General features: G+C 45.2%; 1 protein-coding gene across 2 annotated transcripts; it reads left to right on the top strand.

Moving 5' to 3' along the window:
- The first annotated feature begins 481 nt into the window (after positions 1 to 481).
- Positions 482 to 20,123, top strand: ptpn21 (protein tyrosine phosphatase non-receptor type 21). 2 transcript variants are annotated; one of them, XM_076299537.1, is made up of 20 exons: positions 482 to 789; positions 2,007 to 2,310; positions 2,910 to 3,079; positions 3,210 to 3,307; positions 4,106 to 4,173; positions 4,396 to 4,466; positions 5,075 to 5,162; positions 5,310 to 5,398; positions 5,613 to 5,700; positions 5,992 to 6,071; positions 6,291 to 6,398; positions 6,791 to 6,851; positions 7,069 to 7,147; positions 7,349 to 8,892; positions 14,124 to 14,264; positions 14,847 to 15,065; positions 15,723 to 15,851; positions 16,043 to 16,277; positions 16,480 to 16,640; positions 17,241 to 20,123. In XM_076299537.1, the coding sequence occupies exons 2-20, from the start codon at positions 2,131 to 2,133 to the stop codon at positions 17,367 to 17,369; spliced, it is 3,738 nt and encodes a 1,245-aa protein (XP_076155652.1). In that variant the 5' UTR covers positions 482 to 789; positions 2,007 to 2,130; the 3' UTR covers positions 17,370 to 20,123. The 2 variants fall into 2 exon arrangements, with proteins under 2 accessions (XP_076155652.1, XP_076155653.1); XM_076299538.1 differs by lacking the exon at positions 6,291 to 6,398 and having other exon boundaries at positions 486 to 789.
- The last annotated feature ends 409 nt before the right edge of the window (positions 20,124 to 20,532 follow it).

The following is a 20,532-nucleotide window of genomic DNA, read 5'->3' on the forward strand; positions in this document are numbered from 1 at the left end:
ATCAGATAGTAGCCTATGGCTAACAAAGGTCTGCCATTTCGGCTATCAACTTAACTATGACACATGTAGTCAAGTTTGAGATGTGTATTATCTCTCGTGTAGTAGCTCAAACGTATTTAATCCCATCAGCTATAGTATGTTGTTATTGTTAATGTATACAGTTACGAGGTTATTCTTAATGAAAACCTGTGAGGAAAGAGTCAATTTTCCAATTAAGCAAAATTCTGACTGCTCTTGTGTACCTAACTTTACCCGAACTTTGCGGCTACTCATTCGATCAGCAGAGCAGCTGTCCCATTCTTTGCATTTTCGCTGCCAGGCATTCCAGCTGTCTGATGTAATGGGCTCTGAATCAGGTTTGTATAAAGCCGCTCTAGAAAATCAATGCTCTAAACTACAGTTACCGTCTGTCAAGAAGGGCCTGAAGTCTACAGCAATATTAAGGAGTTGTCTTTTTGATACAGAACGCTGGCGATAGTGAAGTGAAAATAGAAAATGTCTGACAAAAATAACACCGACGAGGAACGCATAAAATAGACCCGCGGATGTGCATCACGCGCCGGGTTTATTGCTGGTAAGCCTGTCCTCGCAGGAAGTGAAGTTTGTGAGCTCCGAGAGTGACCCGAGGAATATCTCGGCATGCATTTACCTAGCCAGGCTAGAACTAGCTAGTTGGTGAAGAAAACTTTTTGGATTACCAACACAACTTTAAAGTCGTTGCACATTCGCTTTCGGATATAATTGTATTACAGTGGTTTTGTATCGACCGTGCATGGTCTCTAACAACAGGTAATTACTATGATATTCCTGCTTACTCAAGTTTAGTCATTTAAAAGGAACGCTAACGTAACAGTTTTCTGTTGTGGTTTTTTTGCTGGCTAACATTAGCATGAAAGCTAGCTATTGCTACGTATTTAGCTAGCAGCTATTAGTTAGCTCGATAGTTTGTTCAGTTAAATGAAGCAGAGACGGTATCGATGAATTAGCCATCCTTAGCCAGTGCTTTCTGTTGGCATTTTGTATTTCGGATTTGTCATATTTAGGGTTATCCGTTCCTTACTACGAGTACTTTTAAAAACCTATTTAGACAGCTATTACTGCACAGTAAGAGTTTGGAGGAGTAACCCAACCAAGGGGTACGTAACGTTAGGAAGCTTCTACCTAACGCCACTGTTTATTCAAACAACATTGATTTGCGAGACCAAGCTTGGCACTTGTTGCTCCATTGCGAGTCAGGCATAGCCATTTTCCCAGTTAACATTGGTAATTTATGCTGATTGTTTCGCTTGTTTAAGTAAGTTACATTAGCTCTAAATACATGTACTGTGAGTATCCATGATTCCTCTTTCCATGTAGCGTTAGTTGGTTTGTTAGAGTATTGGCTGTTTTAATGACAGCAATGCTGTCAGGCTTTGTGAAGGTTGTTACATGGAAGGTTTTGGGGGCTCCTCAGGCCAACTGATATGAACGTGACTTACTCGCAACATGAAATTGGTCAGATTTTGCATTGCATTTTACAGTCCTGTGTTGCGAGCAGTTCCATTGTTTCAGCTTGTTATTCTGCAACGCTAATCTGTTCTGCATTAATATGACTTTATCTAGGCAGATAACTTGCTTAACGTTAGCCAGTTAGGAAAGCAGCCAAAACAGATTTAGGGGTGGATTAGTTTACTAACTAAATCAATAGTGATGGTGGTCAGTAACGTTACTGTTCACATTTGTCCAAAGCGCAGTTAACGTGGGTGACTTCTGGAACTTATCAGATCTGTGGGCTAAATTGTGTTGCATGTAGCACTAACGTTAGTTATGTTAAATTCGTGTAAAGCTTTCACACTATTGAACTGTGAACTTCAGTTAAACGTTAGCTCAGAGCTGTCAAAGGAACTGTCAACACTTTAAGTTAGGCCACCACATGCTTCGTTGGACTCATGGTTGCATTTTGTTACCAATTTTCTTACCTGTACTTTTGATGACCGCGTCTGTCCCCCCCCCCCCAATCCCTTTAGGAATACATGCATCAACCTTGGACCCTTGTCTCTTACAATCTCAGACAGATGGGCATCATTTGATAAGAAAATACATCGAAAAAATTCTCCCAAGTATTAACACCATCTCAAAGGACTGTAAAATATGCCATTGCCTTTTGGCTTAAAACTAAAAAGAACGCGAAGATACACCGTCTCCAGCAAGAGCTGCCTTGTCACACGCATTCAGCTGTTAAATGGCGAATTCGTCGAGTATACACTTTCTGTGGAAGGTACCGGCCAGGAATGTCTGGAAGCAGTTGCGCAGAGACTCGAATTACGAGAGGTACGTATTGTTTTGAAGTGCTGTTTTAAAACAAAGTTTGTTTCAGCATCATGTAATAGCAAAGTGGTGTTCATGTAGCTTGCTGTTCAGTTGCATTAGATGAATGAAGTCATGAGATTGAGCGTGCTTTGTCGGCTATCATGGGAAGAGTCTACCACAGTGAATTGTTCAGAATGGTACTCCAGGGATGTACCATACCAAATGGCTTACATGATTTGATCCCTATGTGAATGTCAGCTACTTGTGGTGGTGAAAAATGTGCATTCAAAAAATTACTGCTCTCAAAACTGTTAATGATGTTTGTGTTGAGGTAAGAACTTTTTCCTTTTAATCATCTCACCATAAATTGATTTATCTCCCTATTGTGTACCATTTTCCAACCAGTAAAATGTGAACTAGTGGTTAGACAAGCCTGACACACAGTGTGAAGAGTGTATATTTTGCCTGTACAGTCTCATGACTAATATGTCGTAATATCATTTGTTTCAACAGAAGCTTATTGCACCGAATAAGAACAGACATTGAATTGTGAGGAATTACTCGTCATCCTTTAAAAATAGCCGTTGTCTGATGAAATTGCGTCACATGGTCTGTTTCAGATAACATACTTTAGTCTCTGGTACTTCAACAAACAAAACCAGCAGAGATGGATCGACCTGGAGAAGCCTTTGAAGAAACAGCTAGACAAGTATGGCTTGGAGCCCACGGTTTACTTTGGGGTGGTGTTCTACGTGCCGACTGTTTCCCAGCTTCAGCAGGAAATCACACGGTAAGCAGTGGTTATTTATTCTCAGGGAATTGCTTGTGTGACTAATGACTCTATGCAGTGACATTCTTTTATCTGTGTCACTGTAAGAAGAAATCTTATAACATTTTTGCGCCTCTTTCCATCTCTGCAGTTACCAGTATTATCTGCAGATGAAGAAGGATATTTTGGAGGGAAGGATTCCCTGCTCCATCGAACAGGCTATCCGGTTGGCTGGACTAGCCGTGCAAGGTATGGCAAAGCTGTTGATGCTCGCACAACCTAAACCAGGCACACATCACAAGGGGGGAGGGGGGTGGCTGGAGTTCTCTCACCAGAGTGCAGGAGTGTTTACTGGACCCGTGTTCCAGCCCTCGACATGTCCGCCTCCAGCAGAAGAATCTCAGACGCCGCCGGCAAAGATATATCTGGCAGCCGGCATTACTGGCCCAGTGTTAGCATTGCAGAGCTGCTGAGATCACCCACTCATTGCAACCAGGCCTCATCTGCAGGCCTGCCCGGGATCTCACGCAGTCGACAAGCATGCAACGCACGCAGCCACACTCGCTCCCCTTACGCGTGGCAGAAGGCAGGGACCCCTCTGGCGGTCCAAGAGCTGTTTTCAGCCTGGGGCCCCACCACCACTACCACCACCGCCCAGGATACCCTACATAGCTGTGAATATTTCTGCCAGTCAGACCCAGTTTAGTGCTAAAGTTGGACTACATGCTGAATCACTTTCCAGCCATAGCAAAACCACCACCTCTGGTTGTCTAAAATTAGCCCCTTCGGTCACTGTACGCTGAGCAGCTCTCCAGAAATGTGTCATGCTATTCCAAACACGAGTGGCCAGTTTTAGTCAACCCTGCAGTGTGACATTGGCCACCTGCTCTGCATCCCTGTTCGGTGCCCCCATAGAATGGATCATTGCTGATCATCAAATCATTGATCATGAAGTCTGCCTTATGTGTTCATGGCAATTAAATACATTTTGTGTTTATTGAAGAAAATGGCCTGATCATGGATGCCTTTTTTCCCCCTCTACCTTAGCTGATTTTGGAGATTATAACCGCTATGAGTCCCAGGAATTTCTCCAGAAGTTTGTTCTATTCCCCATTGTAAGTAAACAAGATCTAACATGAAGCACTTTGGCATTTTATCAGACAACAAAAACGTTTTTATTTTTTTGTGAGCGTTATGCGTCTGTGTAGGCATGTTATGTCTATGTAGACATTGTTGGCAGTTTACTTGAGTTCTTATAAACATGTCATGATGCCGCTCCATACTCTCTGATGTGGTTTTTATGTTGCCTTGTGGTCTAACTACTTTGTTTCTCAAAGGGATGGATTCAGGATGAGCGAGTACTGGAGGAGGCCACTCAGAAAGTTGCCATGCTCTATCAAAACTATCGGTAAGCTCATACACTGTTCATTTCTCCCTTGAGATTCTTGTTGTTACATGTAAGACACTTAGCATTTGGGCATTTTACATTCCTCTCTCTTATAAGCATGTCGATGGGTTATGCTCTGTTCCACTGGGATTCGCTGCAAACCACCTCTAATGTTTTCATCTGGCTTCATTTAACACAGTGTAGAAGACCATCTGTTTGAGTCACTGGGCTGATTTATTACTCAGGCAGATAAAACAAATCAATATGAGCAGCAGGCCAGAAGCTGTGAAGGGATACGGTTCAAAGACACCTGCTTCTTTCCATGGCAAACTCTTTTTTCAGATTCATACATTTCTCAATCCCATGTGTCTGGAATGGGCATGGCATTGGGCATTATTGGATTGATTCCTGCCCAGAAGGGGTAGAATACTAGTGTAGCTGTGATGGGTTTCAGGTGTGAGGTGACTGAGTTCAGAGAAGCACTTGCAAATCTAGATTGTGTGCATGAAATGGATTCCTCACATTTCTTAGTACGACAATGGATGATTGTGACGTTTCAGTGATGACAGATCTGATAGTGGTTCAATTGTTAGTGGTTTTTGACTGTCTATGTCTGTGTGTGTGTGTAGAGGGTTACCAGCCCCGGAAGCAGAGCTGTTATACATGCAGGAGGTGGAGAAGATGGAAGGGTATGGCCAGGAGACGTATCAAGCTAAGGTGAGGAAAAACTGACCCCTTTGCTGAGCTCAGTGACTGACCACTTTTCATCTACAGAACTTTGCCTGGTCCCCTTCTTGTCTGTATCTACCCACTCTCAAACACTCTATTCACCCATGTGCTCTTCTACTGTTATTCCTGCCACAGGACAACCAAGGCACGGACATATTCATTGTGTCGTGTCTCGATGCGATCATTGTCAAACATAAGAATGGCAAGCCGCCTCTCATTTTCAGGTAAGCAGATACACTTGGGTGTGGGTTTGAAAATAAAATGGTAGGTGTTGAAGCTTTAACCTCAAATACAGTGGGTGTGACATGAGTTGTGCCACAGCTAATTGTCAGCCTCCTCCACGTAGGTGTACCCTCTATTTTATTTGCCTGGTGACATCAGTGTTGCTGTATGCCTACAGTAACACTCCTATTAATTATTTTCCAATTGCACGTCTAGGTGGAATGACATCAACAACATGACTCACAACAAGTCGTTCTTTGCATTGGAGCTAGCCAATAAGGAGGACACAATTCAGTTCCAGACTGTAAGTCTACAAAAGCCTTAGCTCATGGTCTTCATCATCCTGCTCGTTTTTGAATTCTCTTTTTGGGACTTATAAATAGTGCAAAGATTGAATTAGCCCTTAGCTAGGCCTTCCAGTGGTGTCTGCTGAGTCTATGCGTATGTGTGTGTATTTATAGGCAGGCTGCTGTTTTTGTCTCTGTCTGGCACAGAGATCGCCACTAGTCATATAAAGCCCTCTAGTGTTGCTTTGTAGTTTATTTCAGAGAATTAGGTGAATAATGCTGCTTTTGTTTTGTTCTTGAATTTGTAGGAGGATATGGAGACCTCCAAGTATGTCTGCAGAATGTGCCTGGCACGACACAAGTTTTACAAAATTAACAAGAGCAGCCTGTAAGTTGTCCACTTTGCTCTTTCTTTCCTGTGTCTGGACGTCATTTTTCTTCTGTGTGTGTGTGTGTGGGGGTGTGTGTGTGTGTGTGTGTGTTTGTGTGTGTGGGTGGGGGTGTGTGTGTGTGTGGGTGGGGGTGTGTGTGTGTGTGGGGGAGGGTGTGTGGGTGTGTGTGTGTGCCATGACCTGTCGCCTCACTCCTCTCCCTTTCCTGTCTCCAGAGAGGAGGGGGACTCCACGCCTCCCGAAGGCTGGCAGAAGTCCATTCTCACTCTCTCCTTTCCTCGCTTTCCAATGCTCTCTCGTCCCTCTCTGCCTTCTAATAAGGGGTGAGCGCGGCTGCCTCCACAGCCTCCCATGCGTAGCACACCTGGGCCTCTCCTTAGCACAGTAGAGGAAAGAGAGGGCTCTCTTCCCACTTTTTGGATCCTCTAGATCCCCTCTTCACATTTAAGTAAGGCAGTTCAGTCAGCCCAAGACGTTGTAGCTCAATGGTAAACCAAAGTGGATGATGTACATCCCAACCATGAGCTCTATATTATCAGGATAAAGTAATCAAGCATAAGCATGGCTCTCAGGATGACTGAGATGGCTTTAAGTCAGTTACGTGTTGATTCCATATACAAGATTTGTCCTCAGGAATGCTTTTGGTGTTAAGAGCATGCTCTGGATACAATGTGCAATTCAATTCAATCTAATTCTTGCCTGATGTGTTTGACAGCCAAACACAGCCTACCACTGTGAATCCAGTGCGACGGCGATCTTCCACAAGAATGTCTCTGGTGAGTTCTCTCTCTTTCTCTCTTTCTTTCTTTCTTTCTTTCTTTCTTTCTTTCTTTCTTTATAACAAGCGCATAACAAGCGCTCTCTCCGTCTACTCTTGGTTTTATATTGAATTCTCAGTTCTATTTCTAAAATGGGTCATGTGCACCACAGCCCAACATTGCTTTTTTGTGTTGTAAACATAGTTTCCATTTTTTTCCCCTCCTCCTCTTAAAGCCAAAGCAGCCCTACATGATGCCGCCCCCACAATTGCACTACAATGGCCATTACACTGAGCCTTACACATCCTCCCAAGGTAAAGCCCTCAACCACGAACACTGAAAATAAGAATGATCTTACAAAGCTATAAAAAGACTTTGGTCGTGGTGTCTTGACAATACGAGTTTACTAGATGACACATCCATAGAAACATCCTGGCTTGTTTTATTGCCAGTTCCTGGTTACCACCCTTAACCTTTGACTTGTTTATGTTGCTGGTTTTGTTTTCGTCCTGCAGACAACCTTTACATGAACAACCAGAATGGCTACTACTATCACTCCCAGACCAGTCTGGACCGCTCCCCACACGAGTACAACGGGCGCCTGCGCAACGGCAGCGTGTACAGTGCCCACAGCACCAGCTCGCTCAACAACCCGCAGCACTACCTGCAGCCCTCGCCCATGTCCTCCAACCCCAGCATCACAGGCAGTGACGTCATGCGGCCCGACTACGTGCCCTCGCACCGCCACAGCGCCCTGCTGCCGCCGTCCTACCGCGCCACGCCCGACTACGAGACGGTCATGCGGCAGAAGGGCCAGCCGGGCGGCGGCGGCGGTGGCGGCCCGCGCCACATGGGCCACGGCGTGGAGCGCCAGAGCCACTCCATGCGCAACCTGAACATCGGCAGCTCGTACGCCTACAGCCGGCCCGACCCGCTGGTGTACAGCCAGCCGGAGATCCGCGAGCACGTGCCTGGGGGCCAGTACCCGTTCCACCTCAACTACAGCTTCCACAGCCCGTCGCACCCGTACCCGTACCCGGGCGAGCGCCGGCCCGTGGTGGGCGCCGTCAGCGTGCCCGAGCTGACTAACGTGCAGCTGCAGCAGGCGCAGCAGGAGTACCAGGCGCCCAACATCATGCGCACGCAGGTGTACCGGCCCCCGCCACCCTACCCGTACGCGCACCCGCGGCCGGCCAACAGCACGCCGGACCTGTCGCGCCACCTGTACGTGAGCAGCAGCAACCCGGACCTGATCACGCGGCGCGTGCACCACTCGGTGCAGACCTTCCAGGAGGACAGCCTGCCGGTGGCGCACTCGCTGCAGGAGGTGAGCGAGCCGCTGGTGTTGCCGCCGCGCATGCACCCGCGCATGCAGAAGCGCAACTCCATCGAGATCGCCGGCCTGGCCTACGGCCTGGAGGGCATGCGCATCAAGGAGCGCACCGTGTCCGCCTCGGCCGCCGACATCCCCATGCCGCAACAGGTGCAGGTGCCCGCTCCGAACCCGGCCTCCTCGGCCTCCGAGCTCAACGCCCTCCTGGAGAGGACGGTCAAGGACGAGGAGGAGGCCGGGAGCAAGGAGGACGTGCGTTACGGCCACAAGAAGTCCCTGTCAGACGCCACCATGCTGGTGCACAGCAGCAGCGGCGAGGAAGAGGAGTTTGATGACGAGGGCGGCCGGCACACGCCCCGCTCCCAGGACGCCGTGGTGGGTGTGGGAGTGCCGGTGCAGGTGGAGCAACACCTGGCAGCCCTGGGTGTGGGACAAACGCCGCGGGAACCCCCTCCCGCCTACCCCTTCCCCACTGCCCTCGACCAGATCCTGTCTGGCCCGATGACCTACCAGCCCCACCCTCCCATTCACGAGGCTGAAGCCGAGCCGCTGTACCAGCCCATGGATCGGGTCACCATGCGGGACCCCACCGCCATGATCCCCTCCATGTCTGATGGAGACCTCAGCGGCCCTGGCAAAGGCAAAGCCAAACGTGACGTCCCCAAAAAGCGCCCCGTGTCGGACGTGCCCGCCGGGAGGAGACTGATCGAGGGCCTGCCGCCTGCGGTGAGCTGCCTCTTTGATTGTTTTCCCTGTGTCGACAGTGTCGTTTCCATGGCAGTCAGGTCTTGTGATGGCGGAGAGAACAATTGCGTAGTGTGTGTTTATGTGTATGTGTGGGAGCTTCATCTCCTTAACATTCTAAGAATTGCATGGTTTCTGTTGCAGATTAGTTTGTCTGTCTACACACAGTTCTCTGGTTCAGAAAAATACTTGCTGCAGCTGTCTGGCAGTTGAGTTTTTATTTTCATACTTGAATTTGAGAGGCATCATTGTGCAGAATTCTTGGCCCTATAACCCTCCAAATATGCATAATGAAGATCGTTGTTGGGGACGTTGAAGGGACCTACAGTAATAGTGCAAGGGTCACGTCTCTCCAGAATGGTGTCCACTGTAATGCAGACTAGATTTAGCCTGGCAGGCTGTTCCCCTCTTTCCTAACCATGCCATCTGGGGTCTTGGCAAGGGGTGGGCAATCCTCCTGGAGGAGACAACCCTCATGTGAGGCACTGAGGATCAAATGCCTGTGGTGGGATTAGATCAGCAGGTCTGTGGTCACACTACTGTAGCTGTGGACATGGTTGGTTTGGGTAGCCTAGCCTGGGTTAGTCAGCAGAAATGGAACAAGTAAACTGCTGGTTGATTTAAGTATTAGAAAAGGATAAGTTAAAATGATATTGTGGCGGGGCAACAGTGTGAAAGAGCAGTGTAGTGTAAATTTAAAATGCCTTCACTTGCACAATCACTTGCATGCATCAAAGTACAGTAGTCAAATCAGACCAGTATTGTAATCAAAACCTGCAGTGCAATTCGGCCTATAGACATTTATGCTGTCTTATTACACGGCTCTTTATAATGCTGCAGAATGCTCCATTCACTTGTTCAGAGGTCTGATATTTCTCAATAACAGACCGTTGCTAAGTATAACAGACCGCTTTCAAGGAGAATGGGTGTTGTGCTTCTTATTCACGTCTTTCATATCACTCCCCAAATAGTCCGGTCACTTCTTGCAATGGAACTTCATTCGAAAGTGAAAGCAGACGTTTGATCAGCTGTGATTCTAAAGAATGTTTGATTCAAGTTCAGTGTGTGTTGCGAACTATTTGTTTCTCAGAAAAAGCCATGATGAAACGGTAACAAATAAACGTATAGTCATATCATGTGGAGTTTATTGTTTCGTTTTGGCAAGGAGCCATGTAATAAGCGGGATAATGTATAGAACGCCAGTCATTATCGAGAAAATAAATCCCTTCAGGACGAAGCAAGATCCCTCCGCTTGGGGGTCCTGTTCTCCCTGTCGGGACTTATTTTCCTGATACCGTTCTATACAAGCGTTCTATACAAGTTGTTTTAAGATGGGCACTTCTGGTGTAAGTTGGGCTATAGACTGACCATCTTTCATAGCTGTCAGCATTGACATTATGAAGTGTTCCTAATTACATTTCACATTTTAGTGACATTTGGGTTAAGTGTGATGCCTTAAATGCTTGGATGCATCTGATGGTCACAAGTGAGGCAAATTAGTGTAAACTTGTGGATATTAGACATTGTTAAGAAATGATTGGCATATTAGATGGAACGGAAGAGAACCAGGATGCCATTGATAGCTCATCTGATTAAACAGTGGGACCTTTACAATCACAATGTATGCATTGCACGTGCATATAACATTGCTTGTTCATACATACGTTGCTCGGTGAAGTAATATCCTGAAACATTTGCAGAATTGATGAATTGATAGTAGTCAAGGACCTCTTGAGGACATTTATGATCATGACATTTAGGCTTAGTGCATTTATCTCCTGGGTCATTCCACGTCAATTCAACCAGGGCCCACGCACTTAGGTCTCAAAAAATTCTGAAAAAATTACCAGGTGTACCTATGTTACACAGGAGACACACTGTAAAATTACTCTTATGTAAGATCAATATTTTCCAAGATACAGCCAGTTTTACAGGAGGAGGGGGGTGTCGATTTTGTTCAGCCTCTTTTTTTTGTCAAAGTTCACAAGCCCACAGCGCAAGAACTAAACCATGTAGGAGGCTCATGCTGGAGGATTGCATGCTGGTACATAAATAGGAATAAATCGTCACGTTTGGTCTGGATAATCCTGCATGGTCATAGCTGTCCCTCAAAGTTGATACAAATTTTATTGGAGTTTTTGGCTGGGCTCTGTTTAAGCCTTCAGAAGACATATTTGTACTCAACATAGGCTCTTGATTTATTTTCCTTACTGAGATAAGTAGAAACACTCTCACAAAAAACAATGAACAGAAAATAAATTCCTTCAGGGTCTGAACAGCAGACTTTACTTTTAAGTTCTCATTTTCAGAGCACCCAAACACCTTGTGGGAATATACAAAGATTTTTTTAAATATTTTTTTCTTTATTCTCCATGATCTTATCTTCTTTTCTTGACTTGTCTTATGCAAATCTTTCTTTTTCACTTTCCACCCTGAACATGCAGGGTTTCCCGCAGGAAATGTGTTAGTCAAGGTGGTAGGTCGTAGGTCCGGGGGCGGGGGGGGGGCGTCTGGTATCGGTTGCCATCCGAGGGGGAGGGGGAGGGGGGGGGGGGGTTGGGGGGTTTCTTGTATCGGTTGCCGTCGGTGGGGGGGTGTGGGTGTTGGCATCTTGTTTGTGCGATACACTGTATATTTAACAATTATTTATTAAACACTACATTATAAATAAATAACCAGCTTCTCAAAATAACAGTTAACAAAGAACAAAGTAACAACACCAAACAAACTATTACAAACTATAGAACAAGTGCAAAACAACAAAATGTGCAAATGTGATCAGTCATTACTTATGGCAGAGCTGACAACTAGCATTGTTACAAGCCATCCTCCTTGGCTTTAAAAAGATCATTTCAAGGGCCCTTTGGTAATTGCACTGTTTTACTATTGGACCATTAATGCTTATCTTCATGCAGGCTGTCAGACTGTTGACCTGCAGCCTGTTCCGCAAGTCTGTCCTGATCTATACACCGAGAGTGAATGAAGTTTAGATCATTTTATAGTTTTGTGTAATATGGATGGAATTTGAGCGCGGAGCGCTTTTTAATTTAGAGGCCGGAGTGGCCGCTCTGTTCCGCTCCCATGCCTAAGTTCGTTGATGGGGATGGAGTTAGCTAAATAATTTAGAAAGCATACGCGTAGGCACGGATGGGCCTGGACGGGCCTACGCCCGTCTATTGTCAGTCTTGCGCGTCCGATTAGACGCGCAAGTCAACACTGTGCTGAGAGCAGGTGGCTGTTTACTCGGCCGCTTCTCCGGTCAAATTCGCGTCAGGTAAATGTAGCTCCCGGTCCCAAAGAACTAAGAGCAACGGCAATATATTTCACTCAGAACATTTATTTTAAAAGACTGCAACACTGATAGTGCAACAACAAACAAGCTTGGCAACATTAACTAAAGGGATCAGTCGGGATTAATTGCCGAAAGAACGAAAATGACAAATCACGCAACTTGCGCCAAACGGATGAACCCAGCATTGGTGCGTCGCATAAATTAAAGCACAAATTGAAGCAACAACTTGATCATTGGACAACCCTACCACTAAACTTTTCCATAGGCCTGCAACGTTTATGACATAAAAAGTGGAATATGAACGCATTTCATCACACCTGACAATTAAACGGAGCTGTGGCTGTTCGCGATTTTACTGATTCTTGAGAACGAGGAGCGCATATCACATATGTAAAGATTATAAAATCAGATTATTTTTCGATTCATGACACGTTTCTTCTTATTTTTTAATGCGTTCTGCAGAGAAGGGAGATTGGCGTTGGTCACGGTTTGGAATGAAAGGGAGAAAACAGGACAAAGTAACACTTTTTTTTTGACGAGGTAGTTAAGGCGGCAGGCTTGTTTTGCCAAGGCGGCCACCTTGACTGCAAAGTGCTGCGGGAAACCCTGACATGGGCAAAATGCACCATTGACATCAATATGTTTTGTATAGAGCTACCACAGGTTACTCTATACAACCACAGGTGGCAGTGTGGTGACTCTATATAAAACATATTGATGTCAATGGGGCATTTTGCCCATGTTCAGGGTGGAAAATAAAAAAGAAAGATTTGCATAAGACAAGTCAAATTGGTGTTTTCAAAAAGAAGGGATCATGGAGAATAAAGAAAAACATATTTAAAAAATCTTTGTATATTCCCACAAGGTGTTTGGATGCTCTGAAAATGATAACCAAAATTATTTTTCAGACTTGTGAGGTCTGCTGTTCAGACCCTGAAGGGATTTGTTTTCTGTTCATTGCTTTTTGTGAGAGTGTTTCTACTTATCTCAGTAAGGAAAATAAATCAAGAGCCTATGTTGAGTACAAATATGTCTTCTGAAGGCTTAAACAGAGCCCAGCCAAAAACTCCAATAAAATTTGTATCAACTTTGAGGGACAGCTATGACCATGCAGGATTATCCAGACCAAACGTGACGATTTTGCTACATACTATTCCTATTTATGTACCAGCATGCAAAACTTGAGCCTCCTACATGGTTTAGTTCTTGCGCTGTGGGCTTGTGAACTTTGACAAAAAAAAGAGGCCAAACAAAATCAACACCCCCCTCCCCCTGTAAAACTGGCTGTATCTTGGAAAGTATTGATCTTACATAAGAGTAATTTTACAGTGTGTCTCCTGGGTAACATAGGTACACCTGGTAGTTTTTTTCAGAATTTTTTGAGACCTAAGTGCGTGGGCCCTGGTTGAACTGACGTGGAATGACCCTCCTCCATTATGTTATATGCTCTTATTACATTATAGTAGGAGTGTAGGGTAGTAGTAGGAGTACCGGTAAGCTAATTTAGCACAACCTTGATGCATTGAGTTTGTTTTGAATGGCTACATCTGTGAAAAGAAATCAGTGAAATTCCATCAGGTTAGTCAGTCTGGTGAGTTAGGACAAAACATAAGTGAACTATTTTTTTCTTTTCATTTTGTCTTTATTTGTACATTGTGCGCCTGTCACCATCTGGTGTGATGAGCGGTGCAGACTGGTTCTCTTGTCTGCATGACCGCAGCAGGAATGTGACGGCCAAACCTGTTGGGCAGGACTGTCCACATACCAGCAGGGGCTGCTGCTTTGACGTTACACCTACCTGAAAACACTTGCTCACAACAGACACACACACTCTGTCTCTGCAAACATTATTCAGCGTTATTCTCTCATCACTTTCTCTTACTCTTTCTCTCTCTCCTTTTCTTGTCCTGGCATCATGAAGGGCATGAAGAGGGGCTCGCGAACAGATCCAAAGAAGATGGGCCAGCTGAAACTGGGCACGCTCAATGGCCTGGCGCACACCCGCTTCGCCACACAAGACGAAGCCAAGGACGAGCCGGAGAGGGCATCTAATGACGAGAGGGTAAGGACTGTATTCATTAGACAAGCTACATCTACATGGAAGGGCAGATTAATGTGATTTAATCTGCTTGAAAATGTAACTGAACCAACTTTGAACTTTAAATATACAGCTAAGGTAGGAAAGTAGTGGTTTGGTGAAACATTGTGTTCAAATGGATCAACTGTCCTAAATAACAGGGGCTGTTCAGCTGTGTGTGGTGTTGTGCATTTGTAGATGAAGCATAGTTGTGCTTTCTCAGTTGGGTTGACTGAGTCTGCACTTTTGCTGGAATGGAGCAGCAGTGGCTCAGGGTGGTGCACTAGAAGGAATACCTGCTGCCTTGTCAGGCTTGGAAAATGAATGTCCTCATCACGCTAAATGCTTCTCCATGAAATCGACTTGTTTCTGTTAATTTTGTCCACAGTGTTTACGGATGTGTTTGTTTCATTTGTGTCATTTAGAACAGCATTCATTTTTAGAAAAGCAAACACTAATGATAATGATAATGATAACCCAGGACCATTGTATGTTTGCCTGCGTTGCCTCAGTTGAAAAGTTAAAGGTCGAATCCCGGCCTCCTGCCTTTGATCCTTCCCTCTGCAGTGCAAGCACCTGGAGCAGCGTCTGGAGCAGGGCAACCTGTTCGCCGAGTACGATCAGGTGCCCAAGCGCCGGCCAGCCGCCGACTGTACCTTCGCTCTGCTGCCCGAGAATGGCGAGCGCAATCGCTTCCAGGACGTGCTGCCTTACGACGACACGCGCGTGGAGCTGGTGCCCACCAAGGAGAACAACACCGGCTACATCAACGCCTCGCACATCAGGGTGAGCCCTGGGATGTTGCCATGCTCCGGGGATGTGAGGGGTCTAGTGTCCCTTTTTAGAGTTGTGTTGCTTTAACTAATGCCTTTTAATTATTGGTTCTGATTCTAAAAGGAGAATAAGCCTCTTACTACAGCACAGCATGCTTCACACAGGGTGGTCCACAGTTGTGTCCATCATGGCACATGGCAACTGTTTTGACATTGTTAAATTCTGTTGGTCTCCTTAGATTTTGCTGATAGAATGTCAAGACTTGGTGTATTAAGGATGGTAATTATTGGCCTTGTCTCAATAATTCTTTAATGGCTTAAAATGGGTGTTGTGAAGAACAAAGCATTGCTAGAATGATGGCAGTGTGTAGTGCATTGGTCTATTCACTTCTCATGCAGTCTCTGCCTGGAAGCTGGTAAGAGGATTTACGGTACGTACACTCCAGCCACAGATATTGACAGTAATTGGCTGAGCTCTGCGGGTGGTTTCATTACATAAAAAGCAACAGGTCCTCATTCCAGACTGGTGATGCTTGAACTTCACAGTCTGGAAGTTTATGGGCTATTTATAGCATCTGACAGCCTCAGATGGGGTGTGTTGTGTAGAATTCCCCCTGCATTCCCGGATTGAACTGATTGGCCCGTGTGGCCTGTGTCCCCTCCCCCTCAGGTGACGGTGGGAGGAGATGAGTGGAGCTACATTGCCTCCCAGGGTCCCCTCAACAACACATGCCAGGACTTCTGGCAGATGGTATGGGAGGCGGGTGTGGCCATCATCGCCATGGTGACTGCTGAGGAGGTGCGTATTTCATTTTACGGGCATCTGGAGTGACGTGCTTATTACAGAGTTGTTTATGTGTGTAAGGAATCCTTGGGTACATATGACTCACATTACGACACAGTGTATCCTCACCTCACCCCAATTTCTTTGTAACGCTACCCACTATTATGTTTTTTCTGTGCCTCACGACCTTTTGACCTCACACACAGGAGGGCGGCCGTGAGAAGAGCTTCCGCTACTGGCCGCGGCTGGGCTCGCGCCACAACACGGTCACCTACGGCCGTTTCAAGATCACCACACGTTTCCGCACCGACTCTGGCTGCTACGCCACCACAGGCCTGAAGATCAAGCACCTGCTGACGGGCCAGGAGCGCACCGTCTGGCACCTGCAGTACACCGACTGGCCCGACCACGGCTGCCCCGAGGACTTCAAGGGCTTCCTTTGTGAGTGCGGCTGCCCCAGAACGCCCATTTTTAATTTTCTGAAAATGGGGGGAGGGAAACACACTCAGATGCACATTTTCTTGGGCTGTATTTTCATGAACACTCAGAATGTGAATGAGCTGAATGGAAACTCCACTCCACAATGGGCTGTGGAATCAAGGCAAGTCTAATCCATCCATTTCCTTCCCCCCCCCCCCCCCAGCGTACCTGGAGGAGATCCAGTCTGTGAGACGGCACACCAACAGCACCAGCGATCCAAAGAACACAAACCTGCCGGTCCTGGTGCACTGCAGCGCGGGGGTTGGCCGCACAGGCGTGGTCATCCTGTCTGAGATCATGATAGCCTGTCTGGAACATAACGAGGTACATCTGCACTGTGTTTTCTGTGGCACACGTTACACCAGCCACACGTGGAGGACGGTGGGGGGGAAGGACATTTCGTGGTTAGATGTGGTTGTGTCAAGCACCAGATTCGATTACATAGTTGTCTTCTAAGGGCTGCCGTTGGTTTGGTTTGGATTAGCTGCTGCCAGCACCATTGTCTTTTTGGGTGTCCTCTGGCAGCCATCTTTGGAGTATTGATTCAGTAGATATTTGCAGTTGCACATGTGTGTTAAATATGACTATATGCAAAAATTGTATGCAGATCCCTTGTCTCATAGCTGCCTGGCTGCCAAACCCACACCTCTAAAACTGTTCATTATATTCTAATTGAAATGAATGAAAAAGGTGATTTAGATAGTTGTCAGAATTGACAATTTGTGTATTGACAAAATTGGACATTTTGTGACCAGTTCCCATAGAGCGCTGTTCAGGAAGATAATAAGCCAATGACATTTGATCTGCCAGTCAGTTTACCTTCTCTGTTCCCTCTTCTGTTCTCTGGTAGAACATTGGCCTAGAAGTATGAAAGCCAAGTTGACCCTGACCATATCTCTCCCTCTTTTTTTGGCTATTGCTCAGATGCTGGACGTCCCGACGGTTCTGAACATGCTCCGCCAGCAGCGCATGATGATGGTGCAGACCGCCTCGCAGTACACGTTCATCTACAAGGTGCTCATCCAGTTCCTCCGAAACTCCAGACTCATTTGAAGCACCGCTGTCACCTGGGGGACGTGCGTCTTGGGACAGTTCCTCGTCCGAAATGACTCGGCCCTCCGAGATACCATCCTCCAGCCTGACGAGACACCTCCTAGTGCTTGGTCCAGCTCGGCTGCAGAAGTGCAGCCTGGAGCTCCATGCGAGCATTGGACTGTGGAGAATGGGGGAGCCACTTCCACAGCTGGCTCTCCCTGTCAGTATTAAAGGAAAAGGTGGGACTTGGATGTGAAGTGGCAAGACACAGAGTGTTTTTATTTTATTTTAAATATCAGTATTAAGAGATTTCACTATGGGCGTTTTACACTATACCATTACAGCTGCAAAACCCCCAAGCACTTTTACACTTTTGCTGTAAATATCAAACAATGCTGAAGCTGCAGTTCTTAAAAAAATCTATATTTGGATAAATATATTAACACTATTTACTGCAGGACTTTTTTAAATGTTTTTGGGGCTTTTTTTTTTTTTTGACTTTGTAATAATGGTTCAGATGAAGGACACGAGTGTATATATTTCAGATGACGATGCAAGAGGAAGTTGAGATTTATCTTAAGGTATATGTGTGTGTTTGGGAGTGTGTGTGTGTGTGCGCGCATGTGTATGTCTGCGCGTTTGTCTGCTTGACCTAGAGAGGACTGGCCCTCAAGACTCATGTAGCAGGGCTTGCTGTGTAGGTTGTATGTGTTCTGTTTTTTTTGTAAACTAGAACAAAGCTTCCAATTACCATTTGGACCTCCAAAACAAAGTATTGCATTCATTTAAAATTTGTAATATATATATTTTTTACAAATGCTAATTTGTAAAGCTGTGATCTCATTTTAGGAGTGCTCTTGGACTTACAACCAAAGAGTGCATTTTGGAAAGTTTGGATGTCCGACACATTACACATGTTGTTCTGATTTCCTAACTGAAGGCCTTAGTGACTAGTCGCATCAATTGGAATCCAAATCCACCAAAGACTCTTGACTGCAGAACATATATTGAGGCTAAGGAGACATGCCGCCGAGCTGTATGAGAGAAGGACTTTAGACGTTTAGTAGGAGGTTTTGCAGTTGTTGAGATGGTATGGAGCTGTGTGGCATGGTGTGCAGCACACACTACAGCATGGCCTGATCCCAATTTCAGAAATGAAGCGCAGGGTAAGGCTAACGAGAGCCCTTTTGCACTCATCACTTGTGCCACAACATGATGAAGGCTAACGTTTCAAAAAAAGCACTAATCTTTTCCAGCCTTCATTTACCATCACCTTCAATGTTCTTTTAAAAATGTTCTTTTATCTGAACTCTAGTCACACCCCAAAGACCGCTGTTGGACACTGAGCATCACAATGAATCAGTAACACTAAAACTCAGACTACAGGTTGCATAGAGAAACCTGATTGTCATAGCACAAGCTTACACTACACTCTGAGATAAAACTGGTGTAATCGTATATAATTTACATGCAGTCTCCGTTTTGAAAAGTGCCTGTTTATTTTTGTATATTTTTTTTTTTGCAAATTTGATTGATTCTCGTACAGACAAAAGATTGAATGACAATCGTTTGATATCAAGATGCCATGTTTTGTGCTTGTATTTCCTCATCGAATCATTCTGACGTATGCATAAAGCAAACACTCATTGGATTTTCAGGGACCTCTTTTAGACTCTAGCACAGAGTCAAATTGTAAGGTTTTAAGAGACTGCTAACAAATCTCTAGCTACACAGATTTCAGTTTGACTGCTGCTGTTTTGACAGGAGCTGAGAAGGTATGTGCCTTGGTTTTGAGATTTGTGGATTATGATTTGCTAACCCAGCCCGCGTGCAATACGTAGTTTGCTTTGCCCTTGCTTTAGTGTACTGTATCGTTGACATAATACATTTTGGCCTTCCTGTTGCAAAGACAGGCACGTCTTGTTCAGCCCAGCCTCCAACTAGTAGGGTGGTCTAACTTGGCGCAACTAGTAAATTCAACAGATACATTTGCATTTGGCCATCCTCCTCTGTCTGACCTACTCATATGATTTCCACAAATGTTTCTTCAAAAAATGTAGAACATTGTGAAGCGAGAGAAACCCTCATCAGTTGCTACACAGTTGAATGTGTAATCAAGGTATAGCCCACAGGTGTGTTCACCACAGTTAAATACAGTACGCCTAATTCTACCTAGCCAGCTATTTTGTTTTGTTATTTTTTATTATTATTATTATTATTATTATTTGAAGGAGTAAATTGATGTTCTGTTTGTCATTTGTCATGAGAGAAACTGGAAAAAAGGACTAGCTGAGGGCTAAGAATAACTGGATCCTGATAGTCCATGAGGACCATCCTACATTTTACATTACTTAGAATGCGTTGGTCAGGTTGTTGAATCAAGTCTTACTGAATATCAGCCTTTTTAATTTGCTTACTGACTGCAGAGTTTTGGCTAAGGTCAAGGGAGTATTTCCCCAAAGAGGATCAGAGTTGTTTGGATAACGGCAGAATGGATCCCCAATGCAACCTTTGGCTTTGGTCAGTGTTTTGGATCTCTGTGCTCCACTTGGCACCGTTATTGAACTCCAAAAGAGATCCTCCTTTGTGAAATACCCTTGTGATGTATTTGATTTAAGATTCTGTTACACTATAAAAACATCCTCAGCTTTAAACATCACACTAGTGATGTGAAACAATGTACAAATTATCAAATGAACAAAGTGGTATTCTACTGTAAACAAATTTATTTAGAAGAAACTTTTGCTAAAAATAAATATTTGCAGATATGGACTGTGGTGTTTCATTGGTGTTAAGTTGTTTTTTTTAACCCTCGTCTGCCATCTACTGGACAATTGAGACTTCTTCAGCTCTTCTTGTAGAGCACCAAGTGAGTAGACACTTGCCTTCCTTCTTGCAAAGCTAGTACTCCACTCATCAAAACACCGAACTGGAACTACTGTCCTCACTATGGAGTTTATTCGTCAAACTTCATCCACCTCATTCATCCCACTTTATCTAATGAAGGAGGTCTACATCCAGTAACGTTTAGGCTAGTAAGACCCTTGTGTTGATAGAACATACTGCAAATACACCAGAACTCAACACACTTTGCTTCTTTCTCCTCCCCCCAGGTTGTTAAAAATGCTCACTAAAGAATGAGGTCAACTTGTCTCTCATAGCTCTAAAAACATAAATTATA

Source organism: Alosa pseudoharengus, unplaced genomic scaffold (assembly GCF_046254945.1).
Source record: "Alosa pseudoharengus isolate Yale_2024_CS ecotype anadromous, Long Island Sound unplaced genomic scaffold, YU_APseudo_1.1 YU_APseudo_1.1_scf_22, whole genome shotgun sequence".
Taxonomy (NCBI): Eukaryota; Metazoa; Chordata; class Actinopteri; order Clupeiformes; family Clupeidae; genus Alosa; species Alosa pseudoharengus.

Excerpts from the sequence above, each read along its gene's own strand:
- ptpn21 (XM_076299537.1), top strand. The coding sequence starts at position 2,131 with ATGCCATTGCCTTTTGGCTTAAAACTAAAAAGAACGCGAAGATACACC. Across the intron at positions 5,163-5,309 it reads AGGAGACGTATCAAGCTAAG|GACAACCAAGGCACGGACAT; the intron begins GTGAGGAAAAAC and ends TTCCTGCCACAG. Across the intron at positions 5,399-5,612 it reads AAGCCGCCTCTCATTTTCAG|GTGGAATGACATCAACAACA; the intron begins GTAAGCAGATAC and ends TTGCACGTCTAG.